Here is a 24,142-nt window from a genome sequence, read left to right as displayed (position 1 = left end):
GGAAACTTTATATCCAGAGTCCTGTTCTCAGAAAAAGATCCTAGCATATAAGAATTAGTTCTAAGACATTCTTAGAAGAAAATTCAGGTACTTGGTACACTGGACTCTTAAGGATAATGAATAAGATCGAAAAGGCATTTCTAAGAAATCTGATTCAAGTTTGAGACCAAAATAATCGTCTTTCTCCATAAAATAAGGAAACAGCACATACAAGGCTAATGTAACTCCTGAGTTACAAGCTCTATTAGAGTTTAAAAAATAGCATTATTCATTTGGTCACTGATAAATAACAAAAATACTTTATACAAAAGCAGAGTTCTGGTTTCTCTTTTGTCAAATACAGAATAAATTCTTTTTGGGTCACTACTCATATTCCATATAATCAAGCAAGGCATTGCATAGGATGAGATGATTAGTAAATTACTGTTCCCATGATTCCAAAGAAACACATTACAGTATGGGAAAGACCATAATAAAGAAGAAATTTCCAAAAAAAGTCATGAAACTCAGAGGTTGGCAAGGAAAAATCAAGAAAATATAAACAGAAAACAAATAACAAAAAAATTAAATTCAAGGACAGTCATGATTTAAAATTAGACATGGTTATAAAACATGCAAAAATATGCAAAGATTTTCTTTGAAACTAAAGACATAACATAAAATCTGATAGATTTCACCAAATAACTTGACAAATCACAAACTATAAATGAAGTATATAGGATACATATCCATAATAATATACCATTAATAATAAAAAGTTCAATCAATAAGAGCAAAGAGTATAAACAAGCATGGTATTAATTAGAATAAACAGCAAAAACATGAAGAATTTCCATTCTCCCTAGCATTCAAAGATCAGAAAATTACAAATGAAGATGATTTTCCTCCATCAGATATGCAAAGACTAAAAAGATTCACAATAGCCAGTAGAGGACAAACTTGGAGAAAAAAGGAATTTTCTTGTACAGATGTCAGTATACTCTCTCTGAGAACCAACTTCACATGTATCAAAATTTTACATGTATATATTCTTTGACCCAGTAATTCCCTAAGAGTTGTCCTAAGAAAATTTCCTTCTATTTTTTAAAATATATACATGTAGAAGTACCTAACAACATAACTTGTTACAGGAGAAAGTTTAATATAAATGTTTATATAAAGGAATGACACACATACCCAAAACCAATACATGCAACACACGTAAAGAACTTGAATCAGACCCTGGACATAATACTACAAGTTAATTTCACGTATGTTAAGGGGAAAAGGCAGGAAATGTATACTCTAAGCTGTGAATACATGCTCAGTGTCCAGAGAAGGCAAGAAAAGGAAAGAAAGAGATAACCTAGGTTTATCTCTGATAACACAGAATCAAGTGAATTTTCACTTTCTACTTTTAGTATTCCGTAAATTTTTATAATAAATATTTTAACTGGTTAGAATTATAGGATCTTTATTTTATATGATCTTTAAGAAATTAAAAACATATTAAAGTGAAAGTGTTTTCTGATCCCGCTCCTTGGAAATAACCATTACGAGCACAAAATTTATAATCATATAAAATTTTTAACTTGTACATTAACACATACATATTAATATGTTTTATTTCACATGTGAGGTACTGAGATACTAAAAACCACAATGGCTACTGAGAGTAATGAATACAAAGAATTCACTTTACTTGAAATACGTTCTAGAAAGATTTAAAGGATAATAAGTAAGTTTTTATCTGATATAAGAACACCAATTGATTGGTCATAGTTTTCTGAAGCACTGTCCTAAAAAATTCTAAAAAAGGTTACAGGTTCATTAAGAAAGTAACCAATTATTGATAGTGACCATGAAGAAGTAGGAAAGCTAAACTATGCTGATACAAGCAAATGCCCATTTATACTATATTTAATGATATCTTCTGCGGAATAAGATGCCATCAAATCCTTCATATCTTCACTTTAATTAAAGGACAAACTTTCCACAGAAATACCTACAGAGGAGCACCTGAGCAGCTCAGTTGGTTAAGCATCTGCCTTCAGTTCAGGTCATGATACTAGGGTCCTGGGATTCAGCCCCATGTCAGGCTCACTGCTCAGCGGGGAGTCTGCTTCTCCCTCTCCCTCTGCCAACTCCCCTTGCTTGTGCTCTCTCTCTCTCAAATAAATAAATAAAATCTAGAAAGGCAGAAAGAAAGGAAAGAAGGAAGAGAAAGAAAAGAAAAAAGAAATACCTACAGAAAGGGAACTTGCTTTTCTCCTGGTCATAATTTTCAAGAGATTATACCATTCAGCAACTTTTAACAAATATTTATTAACATCTTATATAAAGTACTTGGTGAGGCACTAAAGTTATGAAGACAGACTACAAACCTAGCAAGAGGTATGGGGCCCTCAGCTGGCTGTTGGTGGAGCATGTGACTCTTGGTCTCAGGGTTGTTAGTTTGAGTCCCACATTGGGTGCAGCGATTAATTAAAAATAATAAAATCTTTTTAAACATCTAGCAAGAGGTAAAGGAGGAACCAAAATTAAAACAAAAACAAACAAACAAAAAACAGTAAGTCCTGGCGGGCTGGGTGGTAGAGTGGATTGAGCATCCAACTCTTGGTTTCAGCTCACTTGGGTTGTGATCTCAGGGTCATGAGATCAAGCTCTGCATTGAGCCCCACATCAACTCCATGGTCATTGTAGAGTTTGCTTGGGATTCTCTTTCCCTCTCCTTCTTCCCCTTCTCCCTGCACGTATGCATTCTATCGCTCTCTCCCTCTAAAATAAATAAATCTTTAAAAAGAAAAAAATAGTAAGTCCTAGGAGAGCATATACTATTAATATTGACTATGGAGCAAAAAGTGTTACATGGATATGAGAGTTCTAGAAAAGGAAATAGCAATGAAATGACCTTTAAGAGGATGGATCATTTCAGGAAATAAAAGAAGTACAGTTAAATTATCAGAGAGTACTATTAGGGCAAGGAAGGAGAAGATGGGGAACGCTGGTTAAGAATGACTAAAAATGATACTGGAAAAACACACAGTGAGGGTATCAGTTCACAAAAGATCTAATGAACCTGGTATGCAAAAGCTATAACTAAATCTACTTACTAATTTTAAAAGTTTATAGATTCTTTTGTATTTTCCATACACACAATCAAATTACCAGTGAATAAAGACAATTTTACATCTTTCACTCTAATATTTACACCGTTTATTTCTTTTTCTTGCCTTATTGTAATGACTAGGTCGTGCATTCAAAGATAAATAGAAGTTACAGTAGAAGTCATCCCAGACTCAACAGGAAAGTATTTAATACATCACTGAGTATTTATTTAATAATTTAAGTTATTTATTTTATATATAATTATAATATGTATTATAATTTTATATATTATACAATATATATTATATATAATAAATTATATATAAATAATTTAAATATTTAAATTACTATTATTTAATAATAATAATGAAAGTATTTAATACATCATACTGAGTATGATGTTAGCAGTAGATTTTTTATAATCTTTATTATACTGAGAATGTCTCTTTCTATCCTAACTTGCTGAAAGTTTTTTCTAAGATTTTATTTCTTTAGAGAGGACAAGTGAACAGGAAAAAGGGTAGAGGGAGAAACAGAATCTCAAGCAGACTCTGTGATGAGCAAGGAGCCCAATGCAGGGCTCAATCTAACAACCCCAAGATCATGATCGGAGCTGAAATCAAGAGTCAAACACTTAACCAACTGAGCACCCAGACACCCTGCTGAAAGGTTTTTTTAGTCATATATGGCTACTGAATTTTATCAAAGGTTTTCTCCACTTTCAGTGAGATGGTCATATGGATTTCCTTCGTTCTATTAATGTGAATTATAATGATTGAATTTGAAACATTAACCAGCCTTATATTTCTGAAATATCCTTTATTGGTGGTGATATATAATTCTTTTTATGTGTCACTGGATTCTATTGGTAATATTTATATGTAAATTACACCAAGAAAGAAAGAAAAGAGAGGGCAGAGAGAGAGGAAGAGGGGGTGCAGGCTGAGAGAGAGAAAGATGTTAGGTATGAGAAGGTAAGATTAAGAAAAACATGATAGTAGAAAAAATTATTCAACAAAAGAATTAGTAATCCACATTGAGACAATCTCCCAAAAAAAACATGAAAGAAATTATTTTTCCAAATTAATCATTAATCAATCTAGGGGGTCTAAGAACCAAATAATAAAAGTACCAGAAAGAGAAAACAAAGAAAACTTAGAAGAAATCATTAATTAATTAATTAGTTAAAGAAATTTTCTCAAAACTATACTACTTGCATTCCCACATTGAAGGGGCCCAGGACAATGTATGACCTAAGAAACAACAATGTAAAGTTTCAGAACACTAGGAACAAAGACCAACATTCTACTAACTCCCAGACAGGAAAAACAAGCCAGAGGCAAAGAAAAAGGTATCAAAATGGCTTCAGACTCTTCAATCATAGCACTAGATCAATTCTCAAGTAACATCATTTACAAACAAGGATTTGTTACCCAGCCAAATTACCAAACAAGAATTAAGAAAGAATAAAGACATCTTCAGACAAAATTTACCACACATCCTTTTTCAGGAAGCTACTAAAAGACTTACTCCACCAAAATGATCACACAAAGGAAAATGGACAAGAGAGGGATGAGGTGTTCTATTTTCCATTACAAATTTTATGTGATGAGTCACATGTCGGACTTCAGTAAAAACAAATCCAAAAAGTTAATCAAATACAACAAAAGTGACACATAGGTAACCTGTGGATAAGAGAACCCTTAGTTATGTGAAACTGTATTTCAAATCTAATATTATATTTTTAGAAATATTGTAGAGAGATAAATCTTTTTTTTAATTAGACAAAATAAATTATATATACTCAAATCCTACTAGCAATATTAACTTTTATAGCTTTATACTCTCGAAGTATTTCTGCCCAAAATAAAAGCTGAGAAAAGTTGAACATTAATAACCGGCGTAAACAAAAGAGCTTCGTAAATGAACTGAAGAGAGAAAAATCTGCATCTGTGAATTACATACAAAAGAAACAAAGACATAGCAAATTCTTTTAATAATAACATTGTTCTTGCGTCCAACCATCCAAAGAGAAAGCTGGCTATTCTATAAACCTTCTGGGAAAAGATGTTCCACAATCTTCCTCATCAAAGGATTTCACCAAAACTCAAATGCAACAAAAAAAACAGAGCAAGAGAGAGAGAGAGAGCGCGAGTGCACGCGCGCAAAGGAGAGACCACGGAACTCTGGGTATACCATATCGTCCAATAACAAGGACAAAAATCTCTACATGACTGCAGGATGTCACTGCCTTGTTACCTTCACCCTTCCACTTCAATTAAGCAGACTCAGCCACTAAAATAATCCCTGACATTGCTTATGCATATGCTTAATGCATAATGCACAAGGTAGTAAGTTTTAATACAGAGCATTCTTACCAATTTAGAGAATTAACTGCTCAATGAAGTATTATAAGGAAGACTACTCAACTTCTGGAAAAACTTTCAAGTTTAATAGAATTAAAATATTTTAACATCCTCTTTTTTAAAAGATTTTAAAGTATACAAATAAGATTTAATTGACTGTGTTTTTATTGCTCATGCAAAAATATGACTCAGTGAACAGAGGCAAGTTCATGAGAAAACACAACAGAAAGCTCAGATCATTAAAGTGCCAGGAGTTATTCAGGCACCCAACTACCAGGTGTCATTTAAACATGTATTTGATTTAAAAAAATAATAAAAACAAAACATACATAATATCTAAATACAACATTTAAGCATTAAGAAGTATTACTTTTTAAAGCAGAGATGAAAGGTCAGAAGCCTGAAACTGTACTTCTGACATAGCTGGAAATGCAGACAGCAGACTCATCTACAAGCGAGATAATGGTGAAAACCAACCTCTCCAAGGCAGTAAGAATAACTAAGAAGGCAAAGACATGAGAACAACAGAGACTTGGGGAATACCCACAGAAGAAAGCTAAGCCAGAAACGTAACAAAAGCAGCACAGACAGCAAGGAAGGGATCTGGGAAGAGTAATGCCATGCAAACCGAGAGAGAAGAGGGCTTCAAGACAGAGCCAGCAAAGTCAGAGGCTAAATCGAGATCAAAGTGGTTGAAGATAAATCAAAACCACAGTAGAATGTGAATGGCCATATTGAATTGGTTAAGATTACCTATTTCCATCTCAACTGACGAACAGGAGTTTATCTTGTGAGGAGGAAGGGAAGGGTATGGGCACTTGGAGGAAAATAGACTTTAGTTATCATTCTTGCTGTCTGTAGCCCAAGACCGATAAAAGAGAAACTCCTGAATGATTTGTTTTTTCTTAAGGGCTACACTCACCAAACTGCGGAGCAGGCAAGATTCTAGCCGCTCGAATGGGGCCATGTCGAACAGAAAAGAGCTCCTGTGCTTCCCCACTGATCTGCATGAGAAGACAAAAAATTTCAGTAAATGAAAATGCAGGTCAGAACATGATTATAAGAAAACAAGATCTCCTAAATTTTATTACATTTTTTTGTCTGAAATGTAATATATGCACACATGCACACAAATATACACATTTATGGTTGTTCACACACATTAGGTATATTCATGCTTAAATTACCACAAATATTTTGAGAAAATGAAGAGATTTTCATTTCCTCACACTTGACATAAATAGGAAAATGAATGATCTGTTCTTGAAGTCTGTAATTCTTTTCTTTAATAAACTACTATAAGTCTATTCAGTTCCTGCACAATTGCCTCTCATTTTACAGCAAAGCAGTTACGATTTTTTAAATCAGTACAAAGGTTTCCATGTAAGAAAAAGGTAAATATTCTTAGTATTCCGAAAAGCAGAACGTAAATGTGGTAGCAACTTTTGTAAATATGTTGTAAATGAGAAAAAGCAAAACAAATTGCAAAGAACCCTGTAGTAAATGTGAATGACCTACCGGTCAGGGTCCTGCAACTACCTAACTGTTAAGCACCTTGAATAAATCATTTAACTTATATATACCTATATTTTTAAAAATATATTTTGGATAAAAATTGTATGTATTTAAGGTGTACAATGTGATGATTTAATATACATACATGATAAAATGATCACTGCAGCCATTTCCTCAGTTACCTTGTTTGTATGATGAGAGCACCGGTTTTCCAGTATTCAGTACAGTGTTACTAACTACAGTCATTGTGCGTGAACATTAGATCCCTAGACTTACTCATGCTACGTAACTAACTCTTACCCTGTGATCAACATCTCCCCACTCGCCCCACCTCTCCTAAGCCCATATTCGTTTGCATGTACAAACTGAAAAGGTAAAGGGGCTAAAGGACCTCAAAGATACTTGTAATTTCAATATTCTATGAATTACAAAAGTAATATGTAAGCACCTTTAAATGTCATCATTTTTATTATACACCTAGATCAAACACTGCATGAATGTCAGACTGTTTTGAGCTGTACCGAAGTTATTTCTCAGATAACAGGAAGTACAGTAGTCTATTAGCCCAAAGGAAAAAGAGATATGACAATGTATGTGTTGAGTGTGAAAACAATCACTTTTCAAAACTAGCAGCTCAAGGAAACACTTTGTGGCTAATTGAAGTATTGAGCAGATTAAATTAGAATTAGTTAGGAAAGGCTTTCCAGACTGCTTTAAGTGGTAATGTAGTTCCCAATACATTTCCATATTTTTTTTCTTTTTAAGATTCAATTTATTTGCCAGAGACAGAGAGTACACAAGCAGGGGGAGCAGCAGGCAAAGGTAAAACCAGGCGCCCCACTGAGCAGAGAGCTCAGAGAGCGGAGAATTGGATCCTATGACCCTGGGATCATGACAGGAGCCAAAAGCAGACACCTAACCAGCTGAACCACCCAGGTATCCCACATTTCCATAATTCTTAAGTGTTTGATGGCCTATGTGCTATCAGACAGGGAAAATGGCAAAAAAGATAAAACCAGTTCTAAATACTCAAGAACTGACGACAAATGTAATAAACAGTCAACAGAGGAAAGATGCTGATGGTAGTTTTTTAGTGAACCTGCCAAACAAGCAGTTTAGAATATCCACAACGCATACAAGATAAATGGCTTCTAAAGCTTTCAATATTAAACTGTGTATCTGCAGCGCTGTCTTTAAGATTAACTGCTTTTTCAGCTCTTCAGCTTGTCTTCTATCTGAATTTAAGAGCTGCAAACTACAAATATTTTGTTTCTTATAATTGTTGAATTATCAGGATACCTAAAGATACATCATATTCATTTTGCTTACAAAAATTATTTCAACTCATTCATGGGCCACAGTGGCGCATCCCTCTGGAACACGTGGGATGCAGAAGATTTGAGGAATGCTAGGCTCTTCACACTAACTGTGCAACAACAGCACCACCTATCACCAATTAAACATACCAAAGCCATAAACTCAGGATAACAGAAGATAAGAATGGAGTGCTCTACAAATTCCTTCGTGGATATTAATTTTCTACATGAAAAATAGAGCTATCGTATACTGTAGTTCTTAAGTCTACAGTTTACTATTAGAGAACAAAATTTAAAATCTAGAAGTCTTAAAAGGTCACCTTGTTCAAACTCCCACCCGGGGCAGTAACCATACATTCTCTGAAATCTAAAAATCATGATCTCTTTGAACTTGCACTGAAATTATAATTCAGAGCAATGAAAAATACTTTCATTATAACAAATACAAGTCATGGTATTCTGACACAAAATCTGCTCTGTACTTTATTGCTATATGCCACAGGTCTAGCATGTAGCTTTTGGTTTTATGAAATAAATCTTAAAGTTTAAAAAAAAAAGTCTAATCATATTTAACTGAGCTATGTACTAAATTACACTAAATAATGAAGAATAAGGCAAGCTGTCTCGGCATTCTCACAATACGATAAACGTTTAACACTGGATTTAATACACAAGAGCTTACTCGGACATCGAAAAACATTTTGAAATTAGAGCACACCATGCTCCTCAGCATAACAGCTTTCAAAACAGACCTCTAAATGCTCTATTCTATTCCTAGCTCTACTCTAAATCCCTCTTTAAATGTACAGCAACAGGTAAGAAAGAACATTAGGAATGATTACAAAATGCACCCTGCGTTTATTACCCATCCTTTATTACCTCTAAGTTAAATTCTAAACTCTTTAATTGTAACATAAGGATGAAGAAACATCCTATCACTATTTATTACAGATATTTGTGAATATGTTAAAATCAAGATTGTTAGAAGCCTAATTCTAAAGTATACTAAGGGAGTCGCAAATGTCAAACTTGGAGAGAACTCTCCCAACTGTGTGCGCAACTGCTACACTGGAATGCTATTTCCGAACAGAACTGCCAACAAAATATATACAGATAAAGACGTGACGTGTGCACATTTTAGAAAGAACACAAAATGGATAAGTCCTTACAGGCTCAGGTTTAGCTGCCGCTTTCAATTGCCTCTAATAATTTCATACAGTATGTTCCCTGGTAATTCTGCTCTCAAATAAATGAGTGTCAAAACTGATTAACTTTTTTAATGGTTTTCACAGTGATTTTTACATCTCTTAAAAAGAGCTAATTGAAAATGGCAAAAAATCTCAGAGATGAGGGTTTTATATATCCTGACAAGAATTACCAGGAGCTGTAAGTTCATTTCTAATCCAACAATAATAAATACAAGGGCAGAACTACAAGAAGGAGTGTACCAAGCAATGTTCCAACTTCCTGGCAACGGTGGTAACTTGGGGAGAGGAGCAAACAGGGAGGAAACCTCTCCAAGAGTTCCTCATGGGTCTCTGCCTTTGTTCTTACTGGCATTTTAATTTCTGATGACAGACTTTTGTTGTTTGGAGCATAAACCGGACGTACCAGTTTGGAAGCACAATAAGGAGAACAAAGAATGATTTGTTCACACTGTAGGAAAAAAATCTTTTCCAACCATAGAAAATAGCTTTCGCATGGTGAAAATATGCAAATTACATACCAAACCAAAAAAGTTGGGGGGAGTACAAGTTTAGAATCTCACAGCTCAATCTATGGCAAAAGGAAATTATAACAGCCGAAACAATAATACACACAGAGAAAGGGCTATAAAAGTTGTGGGAGAGCTTTATAACTACTGTTAGAGAATTCTAAAAGCAAACGAAGGTCATCTAGCCCTCAGAACTAAACTTTTTTCTGAAATTGTGATGACTTTTCAAAGGTATCTGACTACAGAACAGAAAAGTCAATCAAATACTAACAACAGTAATAATAATGCTTGGGGCTCCTGGGTGACTCTCTGGGTTAAAGCCTCTGCCTTCGGTTCAAGTCATGATCCCAGGGTCCTGAGATGGAGCCCCATATTGGGCTCTCTGCTAGGCGAGAGCCCTTCCTCTCTCTCTCTGTCTGCCTCTCTGCCTACTTGTGATCTCTGTCAAATAAATAATAAAATATTTTAAAATAATAATAATAATAATAATGCTCCGTAATGACTAAGAATCAAGACAAGAGTACATATTTATACCCCCAATTCCCCTTTTAGATACTTGCCAAATTGGAGAACTGTGTCTGCAAGTTGGTTCTTTTTAGCAAACTTTGTTGAAAAATAGCCAACACAGAAATAACACACATATCATACATCTATGTACAGCTTAGTGAATTTTCCATGTTAATATACCTCTGTTACCAGCATAATCATCAAGAAACAGAACATGATACTCAGAAGGTTCCTCCACATACCTTCCCAGTCACAAACCCAACTCCAGAATAATCATAACCACTAATGCATTACACACAAGCTTTACTCATTTAATTTTATGCAGAATCACACAGTATGTACTCTTCTGCAAATGGCAGAATACATGTGCATGAAATTCACCCATATTGTTGCATATGATTGTACTTTTTTCTTTTTTTTTTTTTAGGATTTTTATTTATTTGACAGAGAGCACAACAAGGCAGAGCAGCAGGCAGAGGGAGAGGGAGAAGCAGGCTCTCCTCGGAGCAGGGAGCCCAGTGTGAGACTCGATCCTGGACCCAAGGATCATGACCTGGGCCGAAGGCAGCCGTTCAACCAACCGAGCCACCCAGGCATCCTTCTTTTTTTAATTGTACCTTTTTTTTTTATCCCTGTTGCTATACAGATTTCCACTGCATGAAAAATACTACAATTTACCCATTTTATCCTTGGTGGACTACTGGGTTGTTTCTTGTTTTGGGCTCATAAGACAGAAGAAATTGCAAAAAACTTTCAAGTAAGAAAAAAAATTACTGCATGTCCTTTCAATAGATTACCAGGAGTGTCTAATGGGCCCTTTGGGGTTATTTGGTTCTATAGACATCTGCACCTTTCTTTTGAATGGATTATTTTGCAATACTGTAAGTTACAGAAAACCAATAGTAATGTTACTGACCCTTGTCCACAGAAATGCAAATGAATTTTGTCTGGAAGAGATACAATTAAATTGCCTCTATAAAAAAGATTATTCCAGGCAGTACATTTTAGTTTCAATAGTATATTAACCAAGTTTGCATCTCATAACAAGTTCATTTCAGTATTCCCCTAATTGCCTGAATCAGTTCTTAAGATTCTCCTCTGATCCAGCTGTAACAACTTGCCAAATAATACCTCATTTATTAATGAGTTAAATAAAATCTATGACGTGTTCATTTTACAGTTGTATAAGAGCCATGATTTTACCATTTTTAAAATAATGCTATAAAGAACACTGCTATGAATATTCTTGCACATTTTGTTTAGCAAACACACATATGTATTTCTTCTGGGTATATGTCTACTAGGAGAATTGCTCCCATATGCATATGTGCATATATTTTGTAGATTTCAACAAAATAGTTTTCTACAGTGACTGTACAAATTTACACTTCTACCAGCAATGTAAAAGAGTTCTACCTGCTCTATATCCTCACCAACGTTTTGTATCAGCCACTCTGGTGGGTGTTCAATGGGACCATCATTGTGGTTTTAATCTGCATTTTCTTCAAGACTGAAGAGGTTGATCAAATGTTTTTTCATTTGCTTACTGGAATTCAGTAGTTATACTATTCCACGAATGACTGTTAAAGTATCCTGCCCACTACAGTTGCCTGATTCTAAAGGATTATGGATTTAAATCTATTTTGCACAGTGAATGAAATGCAGATCAGTCTCTTCTGAAAAGCAATGCTGCCTCAAACTAACTATATAAACAGTCTTTATTATAGTGACTCTCCGTCAAGGCAAATGACGTAAGAATTTTGTCCTGAAGGACCCTCAATTTCTAGATGTATTTATGACAAACAGTTCAGAATATGAATGAGATTCAAGAACTCATTTCAAGAAAAAGATAGAACTTTTCCTACTAATCTAATTCATATCTTAATTCCAAATCCAGTAATGAGTAAACTTTTCCCCAAACTAAGAAGTGATAGTTGAGTTATACCAACATGATATCCACCTCTTGAAGTGGAAAATATTGATTTGTAAAAATTCATACAAATATTCAAAGCAAATTCAGTCCCTGTTTAAGATAGGAAACATATAAAAATAACTATGTATTTCCTTATAACTCAAGCAGTTCAAACAAAAGATAATGATAAGTTTTTTTCTTGATAAATACTTTCACAAATTTTCACCTTTAAAATAAAAAAATTTAAAAGAGCTATTAATTTGTCTATTTTTTTTTTTCAAAATAGCTATGGCATATATAGCAGATGATTTCCAGGCTAGAAATACAAATTGAAAACCAAGACACCAGACAAGAAAGACAACAGAAGAAAAAGTATTCCCTGTGTTATCTCACGCACATCCTGACTTTCAATCGAAAATATCTTTCATATCAGAGTGCTCCAAACTAGTAATGGCTTTCGTTCCCCCTGGGAAGTCTGAGCAAGCCAACAAGGAGGACCCTGGAAGTTTTATTCTTTTCCCAAAATCATGGCCTACGGCAACAATGCCAAGTACATAACAATATGCCAGGATCATCGGTGACAAATACCACACAGCAACATCAAATATTCTGGCAGTTTATTTTAGTAGAAAATAATTTACTAACTATACAAATTTGCTAAATATGTTTAGCTTTAAAATAAGGAGTGGGGTGCCTGGGTGGCTCAGTGGGCTAAAGCCTCTGGCTTTGGCTCGGGTCATGATCCCAGGGTCCTTAGATCGAGCCCCACATCGGGCTCTCTGCTCAGCGGAGAGCCTGCTTCTCCCCCTCTCTCTGCCTGCCTCTCTGCCTACTTGTGATCTCTGTCAAATAAATAAATAAAATCTTGAAAAAATTAAAAAAAAAAAAAAACAAGGGGCAACAGTGATGACTAAATTGTGTGTTTAAAAGATGTAACCTTTTAAACATAGTTAAATCAAGATGTTGCTGAATGAATGGATGAATAAAATGACTGTGCCTATATTGGCCTCATTATTCAACGTTAATGGTATTGGGCATAAATTAGACTTGCCCCCACTATTCTCAAAGCATGTTATTAACACTTCATGTCTGGAAATTTATCATAATACCTTATCATAAAACACATTTGCTACAACTCATTCTTGAACCCCCCGGTATATTACTTCCTATGTTTTACAGCTCTCAATAAAAGGACTCTTACCAAGGTGGGAAGGAGCATATCATCTGTACTGCAGTTTTTATCACACTACTCTTCACACTTACACTCAAGATCAGGGCAATCTCCAGCCTTTCTGGCAAATATCCCACACTCATTCCAACCTTTAGGAGTTTATATGATGTTTTTACCTGTGACAGGTTTCCTAACCAACTGTGATGTAAGAACAGACCATTTAAATATTCAAATGTAGAGCTAGCAATCTTTCTAACTGTTCCACATGCACTAACCAGACAAACACAACTGAAATGAAGTTCCTGAAAAAAGAGCCTTGTTTCACTAGTTTTAAACTTAAAAGGTAACACCAAATAAAAAATTTTTAATTAAGGAGAAAATGTAAACTATAAATTACATTATTAATAATTTATCAATATTGGTTCATTAATTTTAATAAATGTGCCTTACTAAGGGGCAAACGGGAGTGGTGAGGGGATACAGGAATTCTCTGTACTTTCTACTTAATTTTTATGTAAATGTATAAAAAATAAAGTCTATTAATTTTTATTTATATAGATATTGATATAGACATGGGAAAATGTGGAAATTCCATAAGTTAACCTTCCCTAATAACTCCCCCAAAAATAAGGATAAGAGGTAAAAATACAGAGAATGAAAAGGTGATGAGGTCTTATACTAAGGAATTCAGTTTTTAAAGCAACAAAAGAACTCACTTAGCTGATTTAAATGTACAAGTGTATAGTTACTAATTGTTACATATTTGCTAATCAAACAGACCACACAACTGCACTGATGAAGAAATTCTGTAAAAAGAAGGCTGCTTCATGACTGTTTTTTTACCTTAAAAAGTCATGGCAATATATTTTTTTAGAGAGGAAAGGTAAAAAATATAAAGGGAGATATGGAAAGAAGTGAGAAGTGTCATCTAATACTTAGGTATTCAACTAATAAGTAACAAAAGGACTGTACTAACTACATGAGTGACTATTATAACTTCAAAGTAATTTCTATTAAGAGCTGATAGCCTCTCTCTAGCATCATCCTGTGAGCCAGTTTGATGATATATTTTCATTTTAGATCTGAGGACACAAAGAACAAAATGACAAGACCAGAAAATTGTCCAAAATGACAAGACCAGAGGCATTAGAATCTCCTATGAATATACTGTATTCAAAACCATTTTTTTCAAGATTTTATTTATTTAACAGAGATCACAAGTAGGCAGAGAGGCAGGCAGAGAGTGAGAGGGAAGCAGGCTCCCTGCTGAGCAGAGAGCCCAATGCGGGCTCCATCCCAGAACCTTGAGATCATGACCTGAGCCGAAGGCAGAGGCTTTAACCCACTAAGCCACCCAGGCGCCCCTCAAAACCATTTTTAAACTTGGGTCTTTTTTTCACTAACAAGTCATTGCCAGGGCGTTATTTTATGTGTCACACTTGTTCTAGCAATTTCAAAAACTTAAGATAGCATAGTTTGAAGAAAGTACTTCTAATAATTAAAAAAAAAAAAAAAGTCATTCTTTTGAAAGCTCCTAACATTAGGAGGAAGACAGGGACAACGTTTTTGTTTTATTTTTGCCTAACTAACCACAAGTGATTAAGTTAATGTCAGAGTGTCAGTATCTCTGTAACCTACTCTGTATGCCATCAAGAGAAAAAAAAAATGCAAACCACAAAAACCACCTAAAACACATATTTTTGAGGACTAACAACTTATAGAGCAGATATTTGCTAACCACATAAAGCAGACAGCAGCTGAGTCTATATTTTGGTCTTGACACTAAATTCAAAATACAAAACTGGAGGCAAGAAGGAAGTGAGTTTCAAGAACAATATGAAAACCACAGAACAAAAATAATGAATGGAACTTGTAATCATATTTTCATACTTCCAAATTTTCACACACAGAGAGAGTAGTATTTTAAGGAGACTTTCACCTTTCCCCTTCAGCCTGATTTTTGAAAGGAAGATCAAAGAAAGGCCGTTTAAACTCACACGTTCCTTTGGTTATGCAACACGGATTCAGACATTACACTTCAAAACCCCAGCCACTGCTTCGGCACCACCAGCCCACATACCATCCCAAGCTTTGAAGCAGCCCTAATGGTATCTTCCATTTGCAAGTAACACTTCTGTAGTCAAAAGATCTTACTCAGGGTAGATGTTAATGTAAAACCACTCAGACTACACAGACACACACGCCTGGAGGCAGACTGGAAGGTGTTCAGAAGTCAATGTAACACCATTACACAGAGTGTCAGCCTAGCAGCTGTCATAAACACTTCATCATCACTCACACACACAAACTGGATTCCCTTTAACTTGTTATTTTATTTTGTGTGGAATACATGTCCAATTGGAAAGAGAGAGAAAACAGTGCTACAGATAAGCCAATTCTGGCTTACAGCCTTTTTCCACTTCTATCCTGATATAATCTATTGATTGAAGATAGTTTTGCAATGGATATCTAACCAAAGAGAAACATTATATTAAATAGAAGCCTAAGGTTTTTCTTCTATAAAATAGGTATCATTCGAACTTGTAAGACTGAGAAGATGATAAAAAATGACTGACACCCCCATGGCAGCAGGAAGTGGAGCAACCAGAACTCTCAGATAATGCAGGTAGAAGCGTATAATAATACAACCTCTCTGAAAAACTTTTGGTTTTTCATAAGCAATTTTCTTAAAGACTCTATCTATTTATAAGACACAGAGAGAGGCAGTGAGAGAGGAAACACAAGCAGGAGAGTGGGAGAGGAAGAAGCAGACTTCCCGCTGAGTAGGGAGCCTGATGTGGGGCTCGATCCCAGGACCCTGGGATTATGATGCCCCTGTAAGCAATTTCTAATCAAGTTAAATATGTGCCTAACCTGTGACCCAGCAATTCTACTCTTAGGTACATACTCAAAAACAGAGCACACATCGAGTGCCTGGGTGGCTCAGTCAGTTAAGCTTCTGACTCTTGATTTTGGCTCAGGTCATGATCTCACAGTCATAAGACCGAGCCCCATGATGGGCTCCACACTGTGAATGGAGCCTGCTTAAGATTCTTTCTCTCTCCCTCTCCTCTTGCCCTACCCCAAAAAGGAAAAATGGAGCACATATATCTACAATTATGTTCAGAGAAGCTGTATTCATTACAGAAACACAAATGCCCACCAAAAGGAGAATAGCTAAATATGGGGTGCCAGGATGGCTCAGTCGGTTCAGTGTCTGCCTTCAGCTCAGGTCATGATCGCAGGGTCCTGGGATGGAGCCCTATGTGAGTAGGGAGCCTGTTTCTCTCTATGCCTGCCTCTCCCTTTGCTTGTGCATGCTTTCTCCCTCTCCCTCTCTCTCTCTCTGACAAATAAAATCTTTTTTAAAAAAGGGAATAGCTAAACAAATTGGTATAGTTAATCAGCAGACTATAACACAGTAATAAATTAAAAAATACAAACTATTGCAACATGCAAGAACATGGATGGATCTAAAACATACACTGAGTGAAAAAAGACAGATACAAAGGAATATATACTGTGTGCCTCTATTAATACGAAGTTCAATTCACTCTATTAATATGAAGTTCAGCAAATGATTATGAAAATTAGGCAAAACTAATCTATGGTCAAAATATTTTTTATCCTGTCAGGAGGGAAGGGAATACTGACTGGGGAGCTTTCTGAGTAAGAAAAATATTCTACATTTTGTTCTCAATAGCACTTTCATTTATTCATGTATGAGTACACACAATATATATAATTACATAAACATACACACAGTCGTCAAACCACAAATTTGAGATCTGTACATTTTATAGTATATCTTAATTTTTTAAAGGTACCTATCATAAATTATAGTCCATCCAGACATTGGAATATTATTCAGCACTAAAAAGAAATGAGCCAACAAGCCATAAAAAGACTTGGGCTTACATGCATATTACTAAGTGAAAGAAGCCAATCTGAGTGAAAGAAGCCACATGCTATATGATTACAACCATATGACATTCTGGAAAGGCGAAACTATACAGTAGCCCCCCACCCTTTCTATGAGCAATATATTCCAAGACCTCCAGTGGATGCTAAAACTGTGAATAGTAAGAAATCCTACGTATACCATGTTTTCTCCAATACACATGAGCCATGATGAAGTTTAATTTATAAATTAGACACAGTAAGAGATTAACAATAATAATAAAATATAACAACTATCACAATATACTGTAACAGAAGTTATGGGAATCTCTCTCTCTCTCTCAAAACATCCCATTGTACTGTACTTACTCTACTTGAGATGACATGAGATGATAAAACGCCTACGTGATGAGGTGAGGTAAGGTGAATGATGGAGGCATTGTCATCGAGTGTTAGATTACTGACCTTTTTTTTCAAGATTTTATTTATTTATTAGAGAGAAAGCACAAGCAGGGGGAGCAGCAGAGGGAGAGGGAGAAACAGTCTCCCCCCTGAGCCGGGAGTCCAGTGGAGACCTGGATCCCAGGATCCTGGGATCATGACCTGTGCCAAAGGCAGATGCGTAACTGACTGAGCCACCCAGGTGCCCTACTACTGACTTCCTGACAATATGTCAGAAGGATGATCATCTGGTTTTGGACAGCTGACTGTGGGTAACTGAAATCATGGAAAGCTAAACCAAAGATAAAGGGGATTACTGATGTGGAATGTTGATAGTGGAGAGGTTGTGCATTTGTAGAGGTTAAACCTGAGCTTTAATTTTTTATCTATAAAATGAGAATAACACGGAATACTAAGTTAAGGAGCTCCTGGCTGGCTCAGACAGTGGAGCATGCAACTCTTGATCTCAGCATTTTGAGTTCAAGCCCATAATCGGTGCAGAGATTACTTAAAAGTAAAAGAAAATCTTTTTAAAAAATAGTAAAATTGACAAGATAATAAAGAATAATAGTCAATGTACCTAAAATAACGTGTATGGTATATTCTGATCATTCCAATTATAGATGCTAATATTTATATTAACATTATGAAACATCACTAGGCAGCACAAGTGTCAAAACTCTCCCAGGCATCTCATCACTACTCTGTGCTCTATAGCACTTTATCCATGCCTCCATTGTAACTCTGATCTCATAGGCCAGGGTTTCTCAAACTCAGCCTTACTGATATTTTGGAAGGGACAATTCTGTATTGTAGAAGTTGTCCTGGACATTATAGGATGCTCAGCATCATCTCTAGCTTTTACCCACTAGATGCCAGTAGCAACTTCCAATTATGACAATAAAACATGTCCACAAACATGGCCAAATGCCTCCTTGGGGGCAAAAGCAATCCCATTTGGGAAGCACTGATACAGACTGCAATTAAGTAGCGACATCTCACACAAGTAGAATATGATCTCTTGAAGGCTTAGGTCTTAGTTATATTTGTATTAGGTCTTAGTTATATTTGTATTAAGTCTTAGTTATATTTAGGGCATAGGCCCTAAAGTTTCAGTGTGGCTGAATAGAAAAATTATGGTGCTATTAATTAACAAAAATAGAGATTTTAGGAAGAGGAGATAGAATAGGAATGGAATGGGAAATGAGCAAACAGCAAATGATTATGAAATTTAATTTGGGTCTTTCCGAATTGACTCCGTTAGATGAAAATATTCAGCAGAAGACTGAAATCTTGAAACACATCTACTAAACATACACACATACATATATGTGTACATATACACATACATATATAAATGAACACACAGATGTAACAACTAACTGCCAGACAATTTACTTGGCACCAGATATATAAAAGCCATTAAGACATGACCAGAGCCCCAGGAGCCTGGGTGGCTCAGTTAGTTCAGCGACTGACTCTTGGTTTTAGCTCAGGTCATGATCTCAGGGTCATGAGATGAGCCCCACATTGGGTTCTGTGCTCAGTGCAGAATCTGCTTGAAATCCTCTCTCTCCCTCTCCCTTTTCCCCTCCCCACTCTGATGCACACATGCCCACATGTGTTCTCTCTCTCTAAAAATAAATAAATCTTTAAAAAATAAAAAGATATGACCACAGTTATAGAGAGGCTTACAAAGAATTCTCCCAACTGTGGGATGCCTGGGTGGTTCAGTCAATTAAGCATCTGCTTTCAGCTCAGGTCATATCCCAGAGTCCTGAGATCAAGTCCAACATCAGGGTTCTTGCTTCTCCCTCTGCCTAATGCATACTCTCTCTGACAAATAAATCAATAAATTTTTTTAAATAAAATAGCTATTAAAAAGAAAGAATTCTCTCAACTGCTAATGCAAAATCAAGGCTCCCAGAAAATACTAGAACTCATAGGCTAATTACACACACACACACACACACACACAGAGTAAATCCCTGATATTCTTAAATACACACAACTTTTCCCCCTTAAATTATATACATCTAAGCCAGTGGTTTAAACCAGAATTTTCTCTAGAGTCGTGATTCACAACCTGAAGAGGTTCTAAACCAGAGGAGAACATCCTTAATTGTCAAAGTTAAGGGAGTTGCTTCAGGCATCTAACAGACAGAGGCAACAGATGAGGCTACATATCCTGCAATATACAAGGCCAGCCCCCCATAACAAAGAATCCTCTGGTCTAAAATGTCAATAATGGCAAGACTGAGTCACAAACATATAAAATTTATATTTGCATATTTTCATGTCTTATATTTTTAGATAATTTCCTATTTAAAATAGTGTTAACCCTCTAAAACAATCATTTTTTTAAGTTTTCTTATCACTTCTTATTAGTTCCCATCAAGCTAACCAATACTTTTAAACTAGGAAAGTATACATAAAGAAAAAGAACAGAAAGCAAAGGCACAGAATATGAGAACTATGTGATCAATGCACACTCTTCCTTTAGCTGTAAATAATCCCCAAACCAGACTTAAAGAATATTAATATATGGCCAATTAAAAATACTGGGACTCCGTTTCAAGATTACTCATCGTGTCTACAGATGAAAATCTGATAGGGTTCATATGCTATCAGTACACTTAAATATAGGTCAAACCAGCAAAATGATCACAATTTATGGTGTTAAAAATCTATGTAGTAGGTCAATTATATCTACATAAAAATTGGAAAAAATGAACTACAAAATTTTTTAAAAATTAATGTAATTGTCTCTTTCCTGGTTTGGATACTGTACTATAGTTTATATAAGATGTCATCTTTGGGGGAAGCTGGGAAAAGGATACATAGGATTCTAAATAAGATTGTGCAACTTCCCATGAGTCTATAATTATTTCAAAAAAAAAGGATCTTAAAAATCAATTCAAAAATAGTTAAAAATAGACAACAGAGAGGGCAAAAAAAAAAAAAATTACCTACATATATATGGTATTACTGCACTTAAGAGGGGAAAGAATGGTCTTTTCAGGAAATGGTGCTGGATCAATTAGGTTTTTGTTTTGTTTTGTTTTGTTTTAAGTAAAAGGATCCTTGACCCCTGTCTCACACTATACACAAAAAATTTCAGATGAAGCATAAACCCAAAGATAAAAACAACCTCTGACGAAAAAATATATGAGGGGCGCCCAGATGACTCAGTCAGTTAAACATTGGACTCTTGGTTTCGGCTCAGGCAGTGATCTCAGGGTCACGGGATTGAGCCCCATGTCGGGCTCTGTGCTCAGTAAAGAGTCTGCTTGAGAGTCTCTCTCTCTCTCTCAAATAAATAAACAAATCTTTAAAAAGGTAAAAAGAAAATATAGGAGAATATCTTCATGGTTTTAGAATAAACAAGAATACAAAAAGCATTAACAGGGTAAACCACTTAAAATCTGATCCAGATTTCTGTCATCAAAGAACAACATTAGGGCACCTGGGTGGCTCAGTCGGTTAAGTGTCTGCCTTCAGCTGAGGTCATGATCTCAGGGTCCTGGGATCGAGCCCCACATCGGGCTCTCTGCTTGGTGGGAGCCAGCTTCTCCCTCTCCCTCTACCTGCTGCTCTGCCTGCTTGTGATCTCTCTCTCTGTGTCAAGTAAATAAATAAAATTAAAAAAAAAAAAGAACATTAAGAAAGTGAAAATCTAAGAATACCTACAAAGGAGACATTAAGACAAATGATGAAAACGAAGATGGATTGAACATAACAGTATTTTATCAAATATAAATGTCCTGGTTTTGACAGTGCTATGTTTGTATAAGATAATATGCTTATTCTTAGGAAATATATAATGAGTTATTTATGGAAAAGATGTACATGGTTTCTCCTACTGATAAATGGTTCAGAAAAAATCTTCACAAATAAAAAAACTGAGAAAATAATACAGCAAATGGGGCAAAATGTCTATAACTGGTAAATCAAGGCGTACCTTGTAAAATTTCCTGTAAGTTTAAAATTACTGCAAAATGAAAAGCATCTTTAAAACTCCACAATGAGATACTGGTACATACTTACCAGAATGGTTAAAATTTTAAAAGCTGAAAATACCAAGGGCCAATGAGAAATAGAGAGCAGATGAAATTTTCATACTTTGCTAGTGGGCATACATATTGATAAAAGTGCCTTTTTTAAGATTTTATTTATTTATTTATTCAACAGAGAGAGACAGTGAGAGAGGGAACACAAGCAGGGGGAGTGGGAGTGGGAGAAACGGGCTTCCTGTCAAGCAGGGAGCCCAATATGGGGCTGCAGGCAGCCACTTAATGACTGAGCCATCCAGGTACCCCAGTAAAAGTACTTTGGAAAACTGGCTCTCTGAACTAAAGTTAAACATACATCTACACTATGACATAGCAAATCTACTCTAGGTCTATATATACAAGAGAAATGGGTACAGTATATGTCCACCAAGAAACATATATATCAACTTTCAGAGCCACTTCATTCATAATACTCAAAAACTGGAAACAAAAATGACTATTGGATATATAAGGGACTTTTTAGAATGTGTTGTATTCATCATAAGATACTACACAGAAAAAAATAAGAACAAATTATTGCTACACAGAAGAACATGAAAGAATCCCATAACCAGGGGCACCTGGGTGGCTCAGTGGGTTAAGCCGCTGCCTTCAGCTCAGGTAGTGATCTCAGGGTCCTGGGATCAAGCCCCACATTGGGCTCTCTGCTCAGCGGGGAGCCTGCTTTCCACCCACCCCCCACCGCCTGCCTCTCTGCCTACTTGTGCTCTCTCTCTCTGTTAAATAAATAAATAAAATCTTAAAAAAAAAAAAAAAAGAATCCCATAGCCATACTGCTAATAGAAAGAAGCCAGACATAAAAGAATACAGACTGTATTATCTATGACCATATATTTTTTTTATGAAGTTCAAGAACAGAAAAACTAGTTTCTGTTACAGAAGTCAGAATACTGGTTACCTGGAGTTACAAGGAGGACAGTATTAAAAGGGAAGAGGGACTCTTCAGAGTTACTGGGAACATTCTCTATCTTATTCTGAGTGATGTATAGATTGTATACATATATAAAAATTCAATCTGTACACTTAAGATCTGTGTACTTTATGGTATTTACTATACTCAATAAAATGTATAACAAGAGGAAAAAACTGCCTTCTACAAACTCATAACTCTGCTTATGTCCTTTGTGTCCAAAGACTATCTTCTGCTTTAGCATAGAAAAACATCAAAAATATTTCAAACAAGAAAGATTCCAATTTATGATAATAAATTTCAAACTCAGAGTGGGTATGAAATCAACAAAAGCCCATAAAGCCACTATAAAACATAAAGAAAGATTAAACTTCAGATGCAAGATTTCTCTAAAGAGACACGGTAGGAAATACATTTAAGCAAAAGCATTTTCTCCATTAATACAGGTGGATTCTATAAGTTATTTCAACATTATTCTTCATTTTTGCTTTTATTCACTGCATGACTCCCAAAGGTCTTCCGCTACAGATGACTTAAAACCGTCCTTTATTTCTCTTCCCAGTAACAAGAGACTGAACACAACAAAATAAGGCCTCATTCTCAACGAACACAATTTTTTTTTAAAGATTTTATTTGTTTATTTGACAGACAGAGATCACCAGTAGACAGAGAGGCAGGCAGAGAGAGAGAGAGAGGGAAGCAGGCTCCCTGCTGAGCAGAGAGCCCGATGCGGGACTCGATCCCAGGACGCTGAGATCATGACCTGAGCCGAAGGCAGCGGCTTAACCCACTGAGCCACCCAGACGCCCCACGAACACAATTTTTTGATTCAGGTCCATATTCAAACTTTCTCTGCTTGCCAGTTATCCCAAATCATGGACTTTATATTGCTCCCAAATGAAACTCATAAAAATTGTTTCCTGGCTAGCAATCTTGACATGGCAAGGTCTATTGGCACCCAATGTCTAATAAATAATAGACTAATTGGTATTTACCTCAACTATGCCCTCAAACATGGCTTTAGAGCCATGTTTCTCAAAAGCTTAAGTGTAAAGCTACAGACACTAAAAAGCTTTAGGGGAAATACTTCAAGGGAACGGCAGCACTTTTCTTAACCCAATGTGTTAGCGACACCTAGTGTCATTACTTTTGAAGTACAGTCAAAACTCCAAGATCAAGCACTCCAATAGCTGACTTACTGAAGCTAAATATACGAGTTAAGATTTTGGT

At 35.6% G+C, this 24,142-nt stretch overlaps 1 protein-coding gene across 8 annotated transcripts in view; it reads right to left on the bottom strand.

The window, feature by feature from the left end:
• Nucleotides 1-24,142, bottom strand: part of BCAS3 (BCAS3 microtubule associated cell migration factor) — a 588,867-nt gene that overhangs the window by 526,216 nt on the left and 38,509 nt on the right. For all 8 annotated transcript variants that reach the window (XM_044248512.1, XM_044248515.1, XM_044248514.1 and 5 more), the window contains exon 6: nt 6,376-6,457. In XM_044248512.1, the coding sequence (XP_044104447.1) occupies nt 6,376-6,457 (82 nt within the window). The remainder of the gene's footprint in view (nt 1-6,375; nt 6,458-24,142) is intronic.

The sequence above is a fragment of the Neovison vison genome, chromosome 5 (genome assembly GCF_020171115.1).
Source record: "Neovison vison isolate M4711 chromosome 5, ASM_NN_V1, whole genome shotgun sequence".
NCBI classification, from domain to species: domain Eukaryota; kingdom Metazoa; phylum Chordata; class Mammalia; order Carnivora; family Mustelidae; genus Neogale; species Neogale vison.
Note: the sequence above shows the minus strand (reverse complement) of the source record. Positions and strands in the feature narration are given on the sequence as shown.